This window comes from Papilio polytes, unplaced genomic scaffold, assembly GCF_000836215.1.
Source record: "Papilio polytes unplaced genomic scaffold, Ppol_1.0 DF822733.1, whole genome shotgun sequence".
Classification (NCBI taxonomy): Eukaryota; Metazoa; Arthropoda; class Insecta; order Lepidoptera; family Papilionidae; genus Papilio; species Papilio polytes.
Genome location: NW_013526471.1, coordinates 2777048 through 2797971, shown reverse-complemented (window position 1 = coordinate 2797971; position 20924 = coordinate 2777048). Strand labels below are relative to the sequence as shown.

The following is a 20924-nucleotide window of genomic DNA, read 5'->3' as shown; positions in this document are numbered from 1 at the left end:
GATAGCCATATGTTTCTGTAAGGGTGCTTCAGTCGTGAAAACCCATAAGATATAACCAAGGTTTTGATCTTTATCGACAATGTTATTGAGTTAACAAATTGACACAATAGGAGCACTTCGAATAATAATTAACACATGTTACGTCAACTCACATGAGACCATCGCGAATACTATTGTAAAAAAATAATTTTCTGAAACATTTCCACTGAAGTAACATTTATAATTTCATTGTCTTGGTCATGGTTTAAATTTGAATAAAATATGTTGATGATTTTTCGAGATATCTAAAGAAAAGTGAACGTTTTCATAAATTTTAAAGCCCTCTAGCGACGAAACTACGCAACTTTGGATAGAGAGAGAAAATGGTGGAAGATGAGAGTGGACTAAATACGTGCGGAAGCGTGAATTATTCAATTTCCAGCCACAGTAAAGATGTTTAAAAAAAGTTTAATTTTTTCCATCTGAAAGAAGCGTGAGATCTACTCAGTTCCGACAACTTGACTACGGGTTTCCTTATCCATAAATAGGGAGGAGACCATAGAGTAAATTAATTTAACGTATATTTTTGCTGGACTTAGATTTCCGAAAAATGTAAAACGTCCATATGCAATAAAAAATGTTATTCTCTTTGCTATTAAAACAGTTAGCACATGTAAAGCATGCAAATTTTAAACAAGGAAATGTCAATACTTTAAATGTTTACTCGAACTAACTTATATCTTCTCAATAGTGCTGTTTAGAGTTTTTATATTTTATCTCCAGATAATTTCTGAAAATTAAATAATTACTGCCTGACAATTTTTCCATTTTGTTTTTAATTTACGTTCCCGTCAATATGTATTTCCGTTAACGCAAAATCAGTGTCGTAAACTCAGTTATGAGTTATACCATTCACAGCCTTATTGTTAGGCAATAAACGAGATTTTCAAATCTAGAAACACCGTAATAATCTTGTACAAATTCCCAAACTACTATCCCTCAATATGTGTGTATTTTAAATAAATCCTACTTAAAGACGAGTCCCCGATCAATTTCCGAGATTTCAATGAATCCAAATATTGAATTTAGTACCTACTGAGAATGAACTGCTAACCTATTATGTCACTTTTTTCTTGAAAAACGAGTTCAAATGACTTGTCTACACAAATTTTACGTTTTTACAAATATTTATAATATCAATTAGGACCCGCTTTGAATAACTAATTCTTACAAATCTCCTAATCGTTTCTATAAAAAACAACATAGCCTTTGAATTCAATAACAATAAAGCTTATTTTAGTAATTACAATCGATAAAATGAATCTCAGAAAAATTGTACGCTCTACATGAAAATTCGATAAACTAAATATAAACAGGTTTACTCAAGGCCATTGACGTTTAAAATGCCTTTGACTTGCAAAAATGTGCCAATATTTGGTATTCCCATATCATGTTCGAGTACAGTTGGCAATTAAATTATTATAAACTTGACCAATTCATGGAAAAAGCAACAACTTATTTAGAAACAAAGCTGTGTAAAGAAAAAACTAAATCGGTCCAGCCGTTTCTAACATTTCCCGGAACAAACGTGGAAAGCAGAAAAACGGGTTTTGCTGTTACGTACAGAAACGACAATTTTGTTTTATCTTCATTATTCTTTTAATATTATTATAGGTAAAGACCAAAGTTTTATTTTATTTCAATAAAATGATGCTTCGTTCAAACGTTATTTACTTTTGTTGCAGATTGTACACAACTTAGAAAACCAGATAACGGCGTAATATCTTTGATTAATATTTAATATTTGATAGAAATGCGGATATCTACAAAATTTTACAAACAGATTCATTCTTATTTCGTGTGTCTTATGAATAGTTGATTCATCATCATCATCAACCTTTGTACTCTTTTTAGAATCGGCTCAGTACTCTTTCGTACATGTCTATCAGCCTTTTTAATGTTTTAATTCAAATCATTCTTCATTTCCAGGCCTACTTCAATCACTGGCTTGTATAAAAAGGTAGGTTAAAAGCATGGATTTTATGCTTGTTTGATTTTCGCCTTTTTGATGCTAACTATCCCGATTGGTAGTGGTGGTGAGATTCGTACTAATAACAGAAATTAAATGATTACACTGTCAATAACGATTCGATGCGATATAAACATAATCTAACATTTCTAAGCAATGACCAATCTATTTTAAGAGCTCAGTGTATTCTAATTCTCGCATACTCTTTGGTAACACGCGCGAAAGGTAGCATAGACAATTTCTACGCGCCATGTTTTGACAATGACATATGTCTAGTGTCTGAATCGAGTTTTTGTATGTTTTCTGAAAAAAAATCAGCAATATAATTTTATAAGAGAAAGCTATTGATTCAATGTTTTTTAAAATTAACAGCCTATTAATAAATTAATGATTCGTCATTTGTAACCATGCACATTAAGCAGGTAAAGATATTTTATACCAGTATGTTGTGGATTTTTAAAGTTTAGTATTTTCAATTTTTTAGTTTAATGTTATTGTTTTCAGGTTATTATACAAGGATTCAAGAGTTACCGGGAACAAATTGTTGTTGAACCCTTTGATAAAAGACATAATGTGGTTGTAGGGAGAAATGGATCCGGAAAGAGTAACTTCTTTCATGGTTAGTAAAAGCTATAGATTATACCCGAGAGTTCAAGAGCATTATTGTTCTAACACAGTAACACTTATTACATTGTATAAGAAAAGTCGGATTAAGCAACTATGAAATGTTAAAAAATCAGTTTCTTGTTTGTATAAAAAGATCTGTAAACATTTTTTTTAGAGGGTAGACAATTGTACGACTTTTTAATATAAATATTATTTCAGCCATACAGTTTGTGCTCAGCGATGAGTTCTCACACCTCAGACCGGAGCAGCGACTGGCATTGCTGCATGAAGGCACAGGGCCAAGGGTTATATCAGCCTTTGTTGAAATCATATTTGATAACTCTGATCACAGAATACCGGTAACATTTATCATTATAAATATTATTCTTAAGTTTAGATGCATATGATTTTACAATAATATTAAGACATTACTAATAAGTGTTTACAGTCACATTATATTTCTATTTAAATAGATACAAGCTTCTACCCTCAACTCCATCTGGGAAATAAAAAAAACAATAATAAGTAGCCTATGTATTCTTCCAGACTATTCTCTACATCTATGCCAATTTACACTGAAATCCATCCAGCAGTTTACTCTACAAACTCTAAGAAACATCAATCCATCTAAATTTTCGCATTTGTAATATTAGTAAGATTGATAATTTATTTAAAGTATGTGTATTAACAGTTCTTTTTGTGTTCTAGATTGAAAAAGATGAAATATTCTTAAGAAGAGTGATTGGATCAAAGAAAGATCAATTCTTTCTAAACAAAAAAGTTGTACCTAGATCAGAGGTTCTAAACCTTCTAGAAAGTGCTGGATTATCCAATTCTAATCCATATTATATTGTTAAACAAGGAAAGGTATGTTATAACATTAGTGTTAAAAGAAACTTTGAGTTTTACTCATATTTAAATACTAGCCGTCTCCAGGTGAAATAAAACAATTTAGGAAGCCTATGCATTATTCTACATTATGTTCTATGTCTGTACCAAATTTCAGCAAGATCTGTTGATCCATTGGAGATATGTCATAATAAACATCTATCCATCCATTTAAACTTTCACATTTATAACTAATATTTAAATATAATTACAAACCAGTATGATTGAATAAGTGATATGTGCTCAGTCAGCATTTTTTCAAATTCTCCTGTATCTCATAAGTAGGCAGCACTACCTGGGTTCTTCTCAAGTATCCATGAGGATTCCACCCTTGATTGTAAAAAACTATGAACTTGTTAGACTTAAATAATAGCATAACAATTGTATTTTGCTGAATGGAAACAAATAGATTTTATGAGAAATGGGCAAATTTGATATTTTTAGTATAGTAATGTAACTTGTATGAACAGATCAACCAAATGGCAATCGCTCCAGATTCCCACAGACTGAAGTTACTTAGAGAAGTGGCTGGTACAAGAGTGTATGATGAGCGCAGAGAGGAATCTGTTACTATTCTTAAAGAAACTGTTGGAAAGGTATAGTATACAACAATCTGGCTGTGCTTATTATTTTCATGTTTAGTAGAAAAAAAACATACTTCCAACTATTAGTAGTACTTTAAAAGTAGACAGGAAATGTATTATCATGTGTGTTCAATATTTCTATCAGCAAAATAAGAGAATAAGTAAGATTGTTTAAACAAGTTGAAAACGGGATTTAAAATGTTGTTGTACTAGATGTTGCATGCGGCTTTGTCCACGTGAAATAAAACAAATATAGTCTATGTTATTCAGAGATAATATAGCTATTTAATGGTGAAAGAATTTTTGAAATCAGCTGAAAAGTTTTTAAGTTATTTCAAAATATAAAATAAAAAATAAATAAAAATCTCAAAATATACTGAAATAAAAATCTTTTCTCTTTATAACATCTAGATGACTTGTAGTCTAATTCTGTAATATCATAAACAAAATAACAATATTTATAATTTTCTAGGTGGAAAAAATAAATGAGTTTCTACAGACTATAGAAGAACGTTTAAAGACTCTTGAAGAGGAGAAGGAAGAGCTGAAGGAGTATCAGAAATGGGACCGAGCTCGCCGAGTGCTAGAATTCATCATACATGATACCGAGCATAGAGAGAACAAGCGGAAACTAGAAGAGGTTAGAGAAACAATTAAACTGTTATTTTTAAAATATAGTCTTTTATACAGACACTAGCTGTTCCCGTGCGACTTCATACGCACGAAATTATGAAAATTTTATTTTATTGTTTACATTTGTCAAATTATCAATTACAAATGGCAAAATGATATGACATGATGACAACTTTGTTTCCTTGATTTTGGCAGCAACTTATCTCTTTCCCACATTAGGGTTTTTATCCAAAATATTTACCCCCTAAGTTTAATGGCATTAAAGTATAGCCTAAAGTGTGACACAAGCGCTTTTTATTAAAAAAATAATTATTCAAAAATATGTTGTAATGGCTGACATCTTAGGAAACAAAGAAGTGTGTGTTTACGCTTCATTATAGTATAGATTTAAGAAATATGTAGTATAGATATTGGGAACAACATTTTTTCACTGGTAACTTCTTTATATGGTAATATTACAATGTAAAATTTGACACAATGTTGTTTCTCAGTGTTTGAAGTAGCGCTAGTGAGTTATGAAAAATATTACAAATGAAGTCAACTATGCTAACTCTATATGTTTTTTTAATCTCTTGCTTTTTCCTAAAATGTGCATTAGTGTAGCGTTTTTTTATTAAAAAGAATTATTTAATAATCATACTTCATACTAATATAAATGCGAAAGTTTAGATGGATGGATGTTTGTCAGAGTTTGTAGCTTAAATGCTTGAATGGATTTCGATGAAATTTGGTATAGATGTGAAGGATAGTGTGGAAGAAAACATTGGCTACTCACTTTTGTTTTTTTTAGTTCCACGCTGACGGAGTCGTGGGCGAAAGATAGTATATTATAAAACTAAGTTGTTTGTGACTTTATTATATTAGTATAGATTTCAAACATATTTATATTTGTTACAGTTGGAGAAGATGCGTTCCAATAGTGGCAAAGAGCAGCAGCATTATGCAGACTTGGTGAGAGAAGCCCAGGACCATGTGAGAGAGGCCAACAGGTACCTGATCTAGCACTGGCTTGCTGTTGCCTGCGACTTCGTTCACGCAATATTAAGAAAAAAGAAGCCTATAATATGTCCGTCTATGTCAGCCACCCTTCAGTGAAAGCCCGATCGAAATCGGCCCAACCGTTTCGGAGATAACCCGGAACAAACGCGGACAGATAGACAGACAAAAAATCGTTATCAGCAACTGAAATACTTCATTGTCTCGAAATCTGGAATTAATCTATTGATGTTGCAGGCACTCCAATTTTATGATTTATATAGATTCAGCGTTTACGAATTTCGCATTCGATACTTCGTTTACTTATAAAAAGAGCCATTTAATTTTTTTTACTTGTAGAAAACTAAAAGAAGCTCGCAAGGATGTGGCAGCTGCTAGAGAGGAAAAGGACATCCTGTCTACGGAGCAGCAGCAGCTGCTGCGGGAGAAGACCAAGCTAGAGCTCGGAATCAAAGACCTCACTGATGATGTGGATGGAGATAATAAATCAAAAGTAGGCTGATTTAATATTGTTCTAGAAAATTCCAATTTACTCGAAACAAGAATTTTTAATACTATGTCTGTCATATGAAATTTTTTAATGAAATTAAAATAATTTATGAGCTAGCCATCCACCCCAGCTCCGCCTGTATGGTTAAGAATATATGTATATCTTTCTATCATGTCCATACCCTTCTCAATGATGATCTGTTTATATTTCAGTGATGTTTTTTTTTTATTAATTGAGTAATTTCTAAACGTTAATATAAACAAGAAAACTATATTTTTTATTAGTATAGTAGTCTAACTTGAAGAACTTTACTGGCTTGAAAATTTAAAAATGTACATGTCACATCATACACATTTTCAGGAATTATGTTTTATCGCACTTCAGATTTACTTAAAGTTTTTTTAGACTGATTACAGGTAAAACTAAAAAAAATATCGCAATATGATTATGGTACTAAAAATATGAATTTAAATAATTCAAATTGTGCAGTTAACATAACTTTATTAAAAAAAAATGGTCATATGTTTACAGGAAAGAGCTGAAGCAGAGTTGGAGAGACTGAGACAGCAGATAGCGGAGAAGGAGAGAGAGTTGGAGGAGTTGAAGCCGAAGTACGAGGAGATGAAGGCGCGCGAGGAGGAGTGCACGCGCGCGCTGGCTCTCAACCAGCAGAAGAGACAGGAGCTGTACGCCAAGCAGGGGAGGGGAACTCAGTTCACCTCCAAACAGGATAGGGACAGATGGATCGAGAAGGAATTGAAGTATGTCAATAACGTTACTTAGCACTTGGATCTTATACTAATATTATAAGTGCGAAAGTTTAGATGGATGGATGTTTGTTAGAGTTTGTAGCATTAACGGCTGAACGGTCTTAAAGAACATGTAAGCTACTCTTTTTTTTTTTAATGTCATGCGAACTTAGTCGCGGGCGAGAGCTAGTTTTATTTATATACTGCCAGCCAGACGGAGGCAAAATCATTTTAGAAAGAAAGAAAAAAAAATAGAAATCTCTAATACATTTAAGATGTGTTTAGATTCGTTTAATTGTTACTGAGAAATTCGATTAGTATTCATTTCTAATAAGTAATGTACACTAAATGCCCATATTCTTCTAATTTAAGTACTGTATTCTAGAATGTACTGGATTGATTTATCAATGGAACTGATAGAATTATTTTTTACAACAATCTGGTGTAACAGCATCGTAATAGAAACTAACATAAATATGTTATGCACCTTTATGATGATAGAACTAAGAGCTATTTTTGTACCCTGTTATTTCTTTTTTCAAGGTCATTAAACAAGCAAATTAAAGACAAGAAAGACCATGAGAATAAACTTAAAGAAGACTTACGCCGCGACGCGTCGAAGCTGACAGAGTTACAGAAGAGAATAGAAGAGACGACGAAGGAGATGGAGAGGCAGCGCGTGGCCATCGACGAGCACAACAAGCAGTACTACGAGTGCAAGAAGAGAAAAGACCAGGAGCAGAGTACTAGGAAGTAAGTTTAACTTGTCGTTAATAAATTATTTATTAAGAAATAAAAGTTACCTAAAATGCAATAAAAGGAAGATTTTAAATAAAATTATAAGTATTTTTTTAATAAATGGTCAAGTTTTAATATCGTGAGATGGCAAGCAAGAGACTGAATTCTCTGAAATGGCGAAATTACTTCTACCCATAGACAAACGAAATTATAGATGCATTGCCTACCTTTAGTGGACGGAGGGGACATACATAAAGGGGATATTCCCCTACCGCGTCACGTTTACCGTCTTCCACTTTCCCTTCCCCTTTACTTATAAGAAGGATGCGAAGGGAAAGGATCAAATTAGACTTCCGTCACACGCACTCATCAAAATGTACTTGTAATTACTTCCATTTCACACTGTTTTCTTTGTGTCGTGTTTTACTATATCACAAGAAAAAAAGAAATTTCCAGACTAAGATTGTATAATGTTTATTTTCAGTGAACTTTGGCGTAAAGAAACAACATTGACACAAAACTTGTCGTCATTGAAAGATGATTTGGCGAAAGCGGACCAGGCGCTGCGCTCTATGGCTGGAAAGGTAATATTATTAAAAACTAGCTATTCCCCTGCGGCTTCATCCGCTTTGAATTATAAAAAACTAACTGTTGCTCGCGACTTCGTCCGCGTAAGATAAAAAAACATGGCCTATGTTATGTTATTCAGCGATGTAGCTTTTAAACGGTGAAAGAATTTTTAAAATCAACCCAATAGTTTTTGAGTTATTATAATACATACAAAAATACAAATCTTTCCATTTTATAATATTAGTATAGATTATAAAAAGGAAAGAAATACAAATGCAACAGCTTTCGCCCGCGACTCCGTCGACGTGGAATTAAAAAAATAATGGAGTAGCCTATGAGTTCTTCCAGACTACCCTCTACATCTATGCCAAATTCTAACATCCATCCATCCATCCAAACTTTCGCATTTATAATATTAGTAAGATAGATTAAGGTATAAAAAATATTTATATGTACCACTAGTAGTAATAATATTTAAATTGTTTTTTTTTTAGCCTATTTTGAACGGACGAGACAGTGTCCGTAAAGTGTTAGAGACATTCCAAGAGCGCGGCGGCGAGTGGGCTAAGATCGCCACACAGTACTACGGACCTGTTATTGAAAACTTTACTTGTGAGAAAACTATTTATACTGCAGTTGAGGTAATGTACAATGTTCATATTAGTGTAAAAATTAAATTAAGCAATTTTTATTACCGAATTATTTGTGTATTACTGTTTTTTTTTAAAGATCTGAGTATAATTTTATGTTTTGAGTACTTAAAATCTTAACATAGTTGTTATTAGAAAGCTGAGGATTAAAAAAAGTGATTTTTCTCTTTTTTTTTTCAAAAGAAAGCATAATAAAACCGTCAAATACATGTATAGTCGAATTCAATGGAAATGAGATTTTTTATATCATAAGGTGGCAAATGAGCAAACGGCCTGCCACCAGAATCCGCCAAAATGGCGAAGTAACCGCTACCCATAGACATTCGTAACAACAAATGCGTTGACTACCCATAATCGTCGGAGGAGATGCACATAAAGAGGACATTTCCACCTCCTATGCTCCTCCACCGTCAAATCCACTTTTCCTTCCCATACTTTCCTCTTAAGAAAAGGGCGGACAGGGTAAGGGACTAAAATTAGGCCTCCAGCACCACACTAATCAGACGAAACGCGGAATTGCTTCCACTTCACGTCTGTTTTCTGTGTGCTCGTGGTATTGCTCCAGGCCATTCGGGCGAAGATGTTAAAACGGGCTCTACTTGTGGAAACTATCGCATTTATAATATTAGTACATTTGTATAGGTGACAGCGGGCAACAGGCTGTTCCACCACATCGTGGAGTCAGACACGGTGGGCACCAAGATCCTGAAGGAGATGAACCGGCAGAGCCTGCCCGGGGAGGTCACCTTCATGCCGCTCAACCGTCTGCAAGTGCGCGACATGATCTACCCTAATGACAACGTGAGTGCACTAAGCGACGCCCTTAGGATAGATTGCATCTCAAACATTTATTGAATAATATGTATTTATTATCTTTCACCGGCGACTCTCACTCCGTAGAATAAAAAAAAAATAACCTATCTAATCTTCCAAATTATGCTCTACTTCTATGCTAAATTTATTTAAATCTTTTCAGCAATTTAGGCTAAAATTCTAACAAACATCCATATGCTTTCATTGCATTTATAATATTAGTAACGTAACTCTATTTCGCCCTCGACTATATCCAAGCGGATTTTAAAAACGTATTTAGTAGCCTACAAGTTCTTCCATAACACCTATTTTACATCATACTTCATATTAATATAATAAATGCGAAAGTTTAGATGGATGGATGGATGGATGGATGGATGTTTGTTAGAGTTTGTAGCCTAAACGGCTGGACGGATTTTGATGATATTTAGTATAGATGTAGAGAATAGTCTGCAAGAATACATAGGCTACTCACTTTTGTTTTTTTTTAATTCTACGGATTGGAATGCTAGTTTTCTATAAAATTGCAGCGAAATCTGTTATTTTGGAAATACGTATTCTCTTATCTATCCATGCAAATTAGAATTTACTATTAGTAATATTAGTAAACAGTAAATTACTAAGATGACCTTGTAAATTATTTGAAAATCGGTCTATCATACAAAACACTGCGGAAACCCTTGTTAGTACACATAACTAGTAAAATAACTACGTTTTTGTTAAATTTAACATATATTAGTCACATGATTTAATAAAACTTTCAAACAAAATATTCATTACCCATATAAATGTTTCCAGAACGCGATCGCAATGGTACAGAAGTTAAAGTACGATCCGAAGTACGCGAAAGCTATGAAGTACATATTCGGGAAGACGCTCATCTGCAGGAACCTGGAGTGCGCCACAGAACTCGGCAAGCAGTTCCACCTCGACTGCGTCACGCTGGAGGGGGACCAGGTAAAAAAAAAATTACCCTCATAACACACCACAGAACATAAAGAACCTCCTATTTGTTGGTTAAAAACATAAGTACACAGAACATAGAGAATTTCCTATTTGTTGGTTAAAAACATAATTACATAGAGACCCTTTATGAAAGTCGGATAAAATCATAAATACACAAAACATAGACAACTTTTTTTTTAAGTTGGTTAAAACATAAAAACCTAGACGTCTATACATGGATAGGCGTATAAGTATGGGTATTTTGTGTACATTTGATTTTCGCCATTTTGTGCGCTTGTTACTTTAGGTAGACTTGGTTAAGGTAAAGGTAATAAAGACAATAAATCTAATTTTAAATTAGAACGCAAAAGCTGTTATTTTCAAGCCTGTACATAACGGCGGAATGGTGACACATTTAAATCTATACTAATATAATAAAGAGGAAAGATTTGTATATTTGTATGTATTGTAATAACTCAAAAACGACTGGTTCGATTACAAAAATTCTCTATGGCGATGTCTTTTATTTTTTTTATTTACACGCGGACAAAGACTCGAGTAACAGCTAGTATGTAATATTAAAACACTAAATTCCTCTAAATTAACATTTCAACATTTATCAGATAAAATAGCGAATAAAATTCTTCAAACTTATTTTAGTATTCCGTTTGTTAATTAAACAATTTATTCCCAGTACTAAGTACCGTTAACAATTCCAGGTATCATCGAAAGGTTCCCTAACGGGAGGCTACTTCAACCAGTCGCGGTCTCGTCTGGAGATGCAGAAGACGAGGTCGGAGCTGATGGAGCAGATAGGCAGCCTGGAGCGGGAGCTAAGCGCCCTAAGGCAGGAGCTGAGCAGCACGGAGACCAGCATCAATACCATAGTGTCAGAGATGCAGAGGACGGAGACCAAGCAGGGGAAAGCAAAGTCAGTATACGGAATTACATGTTTTAAAAAAAAAATTAATACACATGTCTATAGACAATGTTCTGTACGATAACGTCTTGCCTTTTTGCCAATTTTTACTATGAAAAAAAAAGTAAAGATTCTCACTAAAATTACGCTATTTTGATTTTTTTTTCAGAAAAATGTGTTTTTGAGCGCACTTCTAACTACTGAGTCATGATTTTATTCATATTAAATTTATTTCACTCACAATTTTTACATATTAATTTTGATAGAATAATAGAATTTAATGCTTCAACGATTACAAAATTTAAACATTCATAGATGTAGTACAATGTCCATTAAACTTGAAATGCACACTAAAGTGTCGCTTAGTGTGGAACTAAGGTGTCAGTACTGTGTGGTGTATGCAGGGACATCTTCGACAAGGTGAAGGCGGACATCCGGCTGATGAAGGAGGAGCTGGCGTCCATCGAGAGGTTCCGCGGGCCCAAGGAGCGCTCGCTGGCGCAGTGCCGCTCCAGCCTGGAGGCCATGCAGGCCACCAAGGAGGGGCTGGAGTCCGAGCTGCACCAGGTCGCTACTTCTACAACACTACATTCATACTACTCTATCTAGAGCTCAATATCCGACTAAAACTGGAACTGTCAATAAAAATAAGTCATTTATAATCAGTTACTTTAAATCAAATAGTATGTATATCTTTGTCGTAAAAGATTTGACTATACTAATGTTGTAAAGAGGAAAGATTTGTATTTTTGTATTTATTGAAATAACTCAAAAACAACTGAGCCTTTTTCCAAAAATGTTTCACTATTAAGAAGCTACGTTATCAATGAGTAACATACGTTATATTATAATATTTTTTTTAATCTCACACGGAAAAAGTCGCGTGCAACAACTAATTATAAACATGAACGATTATTCACCCCCGAATCTGTTTGATTAGAAATAAAAACAAAAGTCTATTTGTTCTAGAATATAGTCTACATCTATGCCAAATTTCATCGAGATCCGTTAGCAGCTTAGGCAACATACTCTAACAAAAGTCCTTCCATCTAATATATGATTTACTAGCTTTCGCCCGCGACTTCGTCCGCTTGGAATTAAAAAAACTAAAGTGAGTAGCCTATGTGTTCTTCCAGACTATCCTCTACGTCTATGCCAAATTTCATCGAGATCCATTCATCCGTTTAGGCTACAAACTCTAACAAACATCCATCCATCCATCTAAACTTTCGCATTTATAATATTAGTAAGATGAAGTTTATCAAGTTTTTATCTCTTTCTAATACTCGAGAACTATGTTTACTGCCATTTTATTCGTGGATCTCCGCAGTGTAAACCCACGGTGAACATGTTATAGAACAAGATTTTTTTTTTCAATTTAATGGTTAATATTAAATGTTATGGTACGCAGGAGTTGATGGAGCAGCTGTCGACGGCGGACCAGGGCAAGGTGGACGAGCTGAACGACGCCATCCGCCGCCTCACGCAGGAGAACAAGGAGGCCTTCAGCCAGCGCATGAACCTCGAGGCCAACAAGAACAAGCTGGAGAACCTGCTCACCAACAACCTCATCAGGTGCCAGCTGTGCCCGCCGACATTATCAATTGCTAATGTCAAAATGATGACAATCCATGGCAATCTTTGATGTTGGCAGCTTGTAGTTTATGGCCCCTTTTCCACATTAAAGCTTATTTCCAATTTATTTACCCCCTAAGTTTGATAGCGTGAAAATATATAGCCTAAAGCGTGACGTAAGTGTAAGGCTTATTATTGAAAAAATAATTATTCAAAAATATGCTGTAATTGCTAACATCTTAGGCAACAAAGAAGTGTGTGTTTACGCTTTATTATAATAGTTTAGATAACTTTAGCCCGCGGCAGCACCTGCGCAAATAAAAAAAAATTAGTAAGTAGCCTGTGTTCTTAGACTATCCTCTACATATATGCCAAATTCTGCTTAACGAAGCAGTTAAATCTAAGAAATATCCATTTAAACTTATTATTTATAATATTAGTAAAATAAGTATAGATTGTACAACTGACTATTTTTTTTTTACTTATATATTGTTATATGTCCACAGACGTAAGGACGAGCTGGTGCAAGCTCTCCAGGAGATATCAGTGGAAGACAGGAAGCGGCGGCTGGCGAACAGCAAGTCGGACCTGACTGCAGCAGAGAAGAGAATAAGACAGATCAACAAGGAGATGGAGGAGGTGGAGCGCAAGGTGCAGGCCGCGGTCAAGAACGAGAAAGCACTCAAATTGGAATTAGATAAATGGAGGAATAAAGTATGTACCGGGTTAAATTATAGTTAACTAGTTTTCGCACGCGACTACGTCGACGTGGAAAAAAGTGAGTAGCCTATGTATTCTTCCAGAGTATCGTCTTTTATACCAAATTTCATCAAAATCTATTCAGCCGTTTAGGCTGCAAACTCTAACAAACATCCATCCATCTAAACTTTCGCATTTATAATGTTAGTAAGATTTAATAGAAATTATTTCAATATAAACAATTTTAAGCTTTATGAGTCTGTAAAAAGTTATTAAAACAGACATAAATACATTACTCATATAGTATACAAATACTCTTGGTATATGTCACTATAATATGAATTCGTCTAGATCATTTTCTGAAATCTCTTGTTACTATTTGAAAGAATTAATTAGAAAATAAAAATGAGCACAACAGAGGGGGAGAGGAGAGAGAGAGAGAAAGAGAGAGAGAGCTATGATATGATATCTATAGGAAAGTAGAGATAGAAGATAATATTTTTATGTCTAAACTTCATCCATATGAAATGTAGAAACTTATGTTACTAAGCGATAACAACTTTGTAATGGTGATATAATTTTTCTCTTTTTAAAAATCATTTTTCTCTCTTTCTAACTCTTCTAACTCTTTAAAAATAATTCTTTGTAATATTACTATAGATTATTTATTATTTAAATAAAAAAAATCCGTTTGTTTTGATATGTGTATGCAATAGGAGAAAGAGGCTCAAGACAAGATGGAGGAGGACGCTAAAGGTCTGGAGAAGATGGCCTCCAAGGAGGTGCTGCTGCAGGAGAAGATCCAGGAGTCGCTGGACAAGATCGCGGCGCTTGGAACACTGTCCAACGCGCCGGAGCTGCACGCCAAGTACCAGAAGATGTCGCTCAAGCAGGTCAGACACATTCACTCACTTACTAAGTCACTCACTCACTTACTCACTCACTAAATGAATCATCATCATCATCACTAGCTCATTCAAGCCCCCAACCGAAGGGTTCGGAGCTTACCCTAAGTTAGGGTGACAAGGCCATAACCACGCGGGCCCACTGTGGGTTGGTTGACTTACACATATCTTTGAATTTCTTCTCCGATATGTGCAGTTCACGATGTTTTCCTTCACCGTAAGAACGTCAGGAAAATTATGTACATACAAAAATCGAGAATCACATTGGTACATTGGATTCGAACCCAAGACCTGTAGATTATAAATCAAGTGTTCAAACCCCTGAGCCACCGACGTCTAACTAAATGTTTGTCAATATTTCTATGATATGACTTAGAGAAAAAAATAAAACAGATTTTTGCCAGAAGGGGATATATTTATGTGTCAGTTGTAAATTTTGAAAAATATGTTTCGTGGATCTGAATTGTAGCCGTTGCTATTAAAAATACGGCAGATACTCGTGAACATGACCCATCAAATGATTCGCTCACTTACTGAATGATTTACTCACTCACTGGATAACTCATTCAGTGGAATGAATCACAAATGGATTAACTCCATTATCGACTTATTTATTTCTCTCTGAAAATTGATTTATTAAATGAATGAATTATAACACACTAAGGTGACGCAAATAATTTTACTTTTTAACCCAAAATTGTAACATTTTTCATACATTAATCTTAAATATACATTTCATATGATAATGTTGTTTGTGATAGTTTACAAACAGCATGTTATTATAGTAATCCAAAAATAATAACAGTAATTTCACCTTCTAGTTGTTCAAAGAGCTGGAGAAAGCGAACCAACATCTGAAGAAGTACAACCACGTGAACAAGAAGGCCCTCGACCAGTTCATCAGCTTCTCCGAGCAGAAGGAGAAGTTGTACAAGAGGAAGGAGGAACTGGATATAGGGTAATATATCTATTCAATCTTCAATTATGGGGCAATTATTTCCCACTTGACATTACCGTAATTTTTTTATTTATTGGTAACTCTGTAAGTATCAAATTGAGGAATAATCTCTTACTATAGAGTAAAAACAAACGGCTTTGTATAGACATAACCATTTTTTTTTTAAAAAAAAAAAACACGTTAAAACCGTTACCAGTTTATTGTCTAAAAAAACTCTTGATTAACAGTTAATTTCTATCACTAAAACTTTACAATGCTTAAATATGGAAAAATTTAAACTAAAAATTATTGTGTTTATACATAAATAATACGTTTATAAGTGTAGTTAAAAACAAAATAAAACACAGTTTATAAAGTAAAAGGTGTTAACACTTATTAAAAAGTCATTCACAAAAGTAACAAAACCAAAATAATACAATTAATAATCAATATTTGTTAAAATTAGTGGCAGTTTGAATCTATACAATTTTTTTTTATAACATAAGGTGGCAAACGAGCAAGCGGCCACCTAATACCGCCAAAATGGCGAAGCGACCGCTGCCCATAGACATCCGCAATTGCAGATGCGTTGCCTACCCTTATACGACGGAGGAGACGCACATAAAGAGGATATTTCCCCTTCCTATACATCTTCTCCACCGTCAAATCCACTTCCTCTTCACAACCTCTCCTTATAAGAAAAGGGTGGTAAAGAGAAAGGAACTTAAATTAGGCTTCCAATTTTTTATAACATCCTGACTAGATACGAAAAATTAAAATTAATCTACGGACATTTGACGCTCTCTAATGATACAGATATTTGAGTTTCGTAATAATAAATTTGTTTAATAATAGACAGATATATTAATTCCTTAGCTGTATCCGCGAAAAGATAATCCAAATGATTGAAATCTTCGATATAATTACCAGTTTGAACTTTCAAATGATTTTCAAGTATTTCCACATCACGGGGATCTGATAACCAATCATTTCCACTATAATATAAAACTATAGGAACTGATATTTTAGATAGATCATAATCTGGCGGTAATTTTGTTCCATAGACTTTTAGATTTTTCATATTACCTCTGTCGTACCGACAAAATCTACCAGACTGTACTAACTGGCCGAAATGTACGAACTGCAGTGTAGAAGATCCTGACGGCATATGTCCTAATATAATAGACAACATAGACACATTTATATGTTTAAAATCATAACCAATTATCAAATTTAATAAACTATCACATCTTATAGGTAAAAAATTACAAATAATATTGGTTACGGTATTAAAATATTTAGTACTACCAGAGTATGCGTTCGTATTAATATATTGAAGTATTTTATTTGCTGGTGAAAACATTTTTACTATAGGACTTTTAACATGACTCATCCAAGCGACAGGCGCTAAAGAAAACATCATTTTCACTTTGTTATTGTAATCCGGTTTTAATGATAGCATAACATAAAAACTGGTCGTCCCTTGAGAATGTCCTATATAATATAGTGTTTTCATTCTAGTCGTTTCTAGAATATAATCTATCATTGATGGAATATCGAATTGTCCGATTTCATCCCAAGTGAACGCCCAGAATTCAGGTTCAGATGATTTCAATTTTCTATGCAATTGAGAATGTTTATTTCCTCGAGCATTTCCCATCCATACATCGAATCCAGTTTCCGCTAAGATATATCCCAAAGATTTATTAGGTCCTTGTAATATCCAACTGTCAGATGAATCTAGTATTCCATGCATTAGGAGTACTACTAGATCGTTTCTAGTTGAATTCCTACCTTTAGGAATCCTATGTAACGATAAAATGTATCCATCTTCTGTTGTGACTGTATGCACTTCTATAGAATATTGATATTTTTCAGCCAATTCAGTTATATTTAAAAATACATCCTCGTGTTGTATTTGCGGTATACTGGAACCGTTAGTATCACTTTCTCCTAACACTACGAATACGTTTTTCAAACTATTCAACAATCCCACCGTATTAGATATTCCACCGACAACTTCGTATGCGAAACCGAACATATTGAATATATCCATTTTGTATTGGAATGTTCTAGAAAACACAGGAACTATTAAAATTAGTATACAGATGTGTCTGTACCAATCCATTTTAAAAACACCAAAACACGTCTAACAGTAATACTTCAACCCATTAATATCGTTCAAGTTTTTACACTCATTAACTTAAAACTTAACTCCATTAATGTCTACTAACTTATCTCGCATTCTTTCAAACATACGATTATTTTTAATTTATTTTTTTTAGTATGAGACAATATCTCAAGGCAAGGTGAAATCCACGTGAAATGCGAGCACGTACAAACGATAACAAAATATTAATTCATACTTCAACTGAAATTACGTTCGTATCACAACATGTATTGTTTTATAACAGTTATTGTTTGATTATGAAAAATGTAAACAATAACATAAACACGTAATATTATACGCAGTTGTCTAAAAATATAGATGATGTAAAGATTTCCATTCAATTCAATGTTTTTAGAAACTGCTAACAATTAACAAGCGTAGATTTATGATAAAAGCAGATATGTAAATATATTTTTATATGTCGAGTGTAATGTTGAAGTCAGTAACGGTAAATAAATAGTCTTAAAGAATCTTAGCGTAAGACTAAGAGACAATTTAAGTAATTACGTAGCTCTGAGTGTGATTTATTAGAGTTCCTTTCCTCTTTATAATATTAGTAGTGGTTTAAGGCAGAAAAAACGCGTAGGAAGGGGAAATATTCTGTTTATGTGCATCTCTTCCGTCGACTAAGGATAGGCAACACGTCTGCAATTCCGGATGTTGCTTCGTCATTTCGGCGAATTCAGGTGGCCGCTTTCTTGCCACTTTATAATATAAAAAAAATTAATGTCAGTGGTGAGAAGATCCGCGAGCTGATCGAGACGCTGGAGCACCGCAAGCTGGAGGCGATCCAGTTCACCTTCAAGCAGGTCAGCAAGAACTTCACGGAGGTGTTCAAGAAGCTGGTGCCGCACGGCCGCGGCGCGCTCATCATGCGCGTCGCCGCTGATGACGTCAGCGACGCCCTTGCCGAGGTAACTGCACCCATTTACTCTCAAATATCTATTTTTTTTGTTTTCTTAATAATGTCTGTTAATTATAGTGTTGGTACATTTACTAGATCATCTATGTTATTACTTAAAAGATACCTAAAAAACGTCTTACTTACGTCAATCTTACTTTTTACTTCTTACTAATATTATAAATGCGAAAATTTAGATTTATGGATGGATAGATGGATGGATGGATGTTTATAATTTAGCATAGATGTAGACCATAGTCTGAAAGAACTCATAGGCTATTTTTTTTATTCTACGCGGAGGGAGTCGCAGGAATATTTAGAGAGTATTTCATAAACAATGTATTTCAGCGTGCGAACGCGGACCAGTTCACGGGGGTGGGTATCAAGGTGTCGTTCACTGGCGGCGAGGGCGACATGCGCGAGATGAACCAGCTCTCCGGCGGACAGAAGTCGCTGGTGGCGCTCGCTCTCATCTTCGCCATACAGAAGTGCGACCCCGCGCCCTTCTATCTCTTCGATGAAATCGATCAGGTCCGTATCAACTCGCCCCTTTTACGTATTTTGATTTAAATTTGGTTTATTAACATTGTTTTTCAGATTTCTTGCAATAATAATCCACATGGTATCATGTAACTACAATTATAAATACTTCTTGATTTACTTATTTGCTTAAACACAGACTATGTACAATAAGGATACTACATTACTTGACAACAAATATATTCAACGCAAGTATTTTAATATCACAATGTATGCGGAATTTGCTTGTTTTATGTATCTTCATCCATGTCACGAGATAATAGATCTAGGAGGAGGAGAGAGGATAGTACTTTATTTTTTGTTATAAAAAATTATTGAGTGTTTTATAAATTATCATGCGAATATAAGAAATTGTAAGCATTTTATAAGAAGTACAGAGCCTCCCACTGTCCCTCCCTTGCATCTCTCACAACTCTAAATTTCATGTCCCTATAACACTCCACTTTAGCTGAATTTCTATAATCACGCGTCATTTTTACTTAGTTTTTCATCAATTAATCCATAAATTCCAGGCATTAGACGCACAGCACCGTAAAGCGATAGCGAACATGATCCACGAGCTGTCAGTATCAGCGCAGTTCATCACGACCACGTTCCGGCCCGAGCTGCTCGAACACGCGCACAAGTTCTACGGCGTCAAGTTCCGCAACAAGGTGTCTCACGTAGAGTGCGTCTCGCAGGACGAAGCGCGGGACTTCGTAGAGGACAGCGCTACGCACGCGTAGGTTACGGACGATTCGGAGACAATTTGTTGAACATATTAAGATTTGGAGCCATTTTGTTGAACAGTTTAAGATTTGGAGACATTTTGGTTGAACAGTTTAAGATTTGGAGACATTTTAGTTGAACAGTTTAAGATTTGGATACAATTTGTTGAACAGTTTAAGATTTGGAGACACTTTGTTGAACAATTTAGGATTTGATGACACTTTGTTGAACAATTTAGGATTTGATGACACTTTGTTGAACAATTTAGGATTTGATGAAACTTTGTTGACCAGTTTAAGATTTGGAAACATTTTGTTGGAAAACACCAAAATGTGTTAGAGACAACAGTGTCTCTGAATTTATCCAACGAATTGAACGATTCAGATACACTTTCATGTCTTATGACTTAGAGACAAGAACTTAATTTTGACGTTAATATATTTTTCTATCCAATTTGACTAACTCCAACAACATCAAGTCTCAAGCGAACTCCAACTCTAAGAATTTTATGTTGATTTTAGATTATAAATAAATTAATTTAAATATTGTTAAGTCTGAAAGCGAACTGGAATCGCCGAATATGCGACTTGACATTGTATAATAATATAGTCCGTATGACATTACACTAATTCTAGTAAAATTCACTTTGAATTTGTTGACATTTAAAATTATAATAGTCCTCAATGTCACCTAAAAGGCTTCTATATCAAATTTATCACCGTCGGTTTCCACTGTTGTAAAACGTGTTTAAAAACATATCATTTTCGTTTATGAGGATGACCAATTTTTTTTATTTTAAGGATATGTTGCCTGGATTTAGTTCATTCCGGGCTTTAGCACCTTTTATCTGACAGTTAATTCTTTAATTTATTTCGAATCCTCGCCAATGCTATATAAAGT

The 20924-nt window shown here is 34.3% G+C and overlaps 2 protein-coding genes across 2 annotated transcripts; one reads left to right on the top strand and one right to left on the bottom strand.

The window, feature by feature from the left end:
* Positions 1-2311: 2311 nt before the first annotated feature.
* On the top strand, positions 2312-20856 carry LOC106105756 (structural maintenance of chromosomes protein 3). Its single transcript, XM_013286193.1, has 23 exons — positions 2312-2430; positions 2513-2627; positions 2834-2973; positions 3323-3481; positions 3973-4098; positions 4559-4726; positions 5617-5708; positions 6055-6208; positions 6737-6966; positions 7498-7707; positions 8177-8276; positions 8757-8903; positions 9555-9713; positions 10524-10682; positions 11390-11601; positions 11994-12156; positions 13001-13164; positions 13671-13878; positions 14580-14756; positions 15590-15726; positions 18609-18789; positions 19125-19307; positions 19829-20856. The coding sequence occupies exons 1-23, from the start codon at positions 2416-2418 to the stop codon at positions 20039-20041; spliced, it is 3612 nt and encodes a 1203-aa protein (XP_013141647.1). The 5' UTR covers positions 2312-2415; the 3' UTR covers positions 20042-20856.
* Positions 16431-18592, bottom strand: LOC106105757 (lipase 3-like). The gene has a single exon (XM_013286194.1). It carries the CDS (start codon positions 17831-17833, stop codon positions 16490-16492), a length of 1344 nt encoding a protein of 447 aa, XP_013141648.1. The 5' UTR covers positions 17834-18592; the 3' UTR covers positions 16431-16489.
* Positions 20857-20924: the final 68 nt, after the last annotated feature.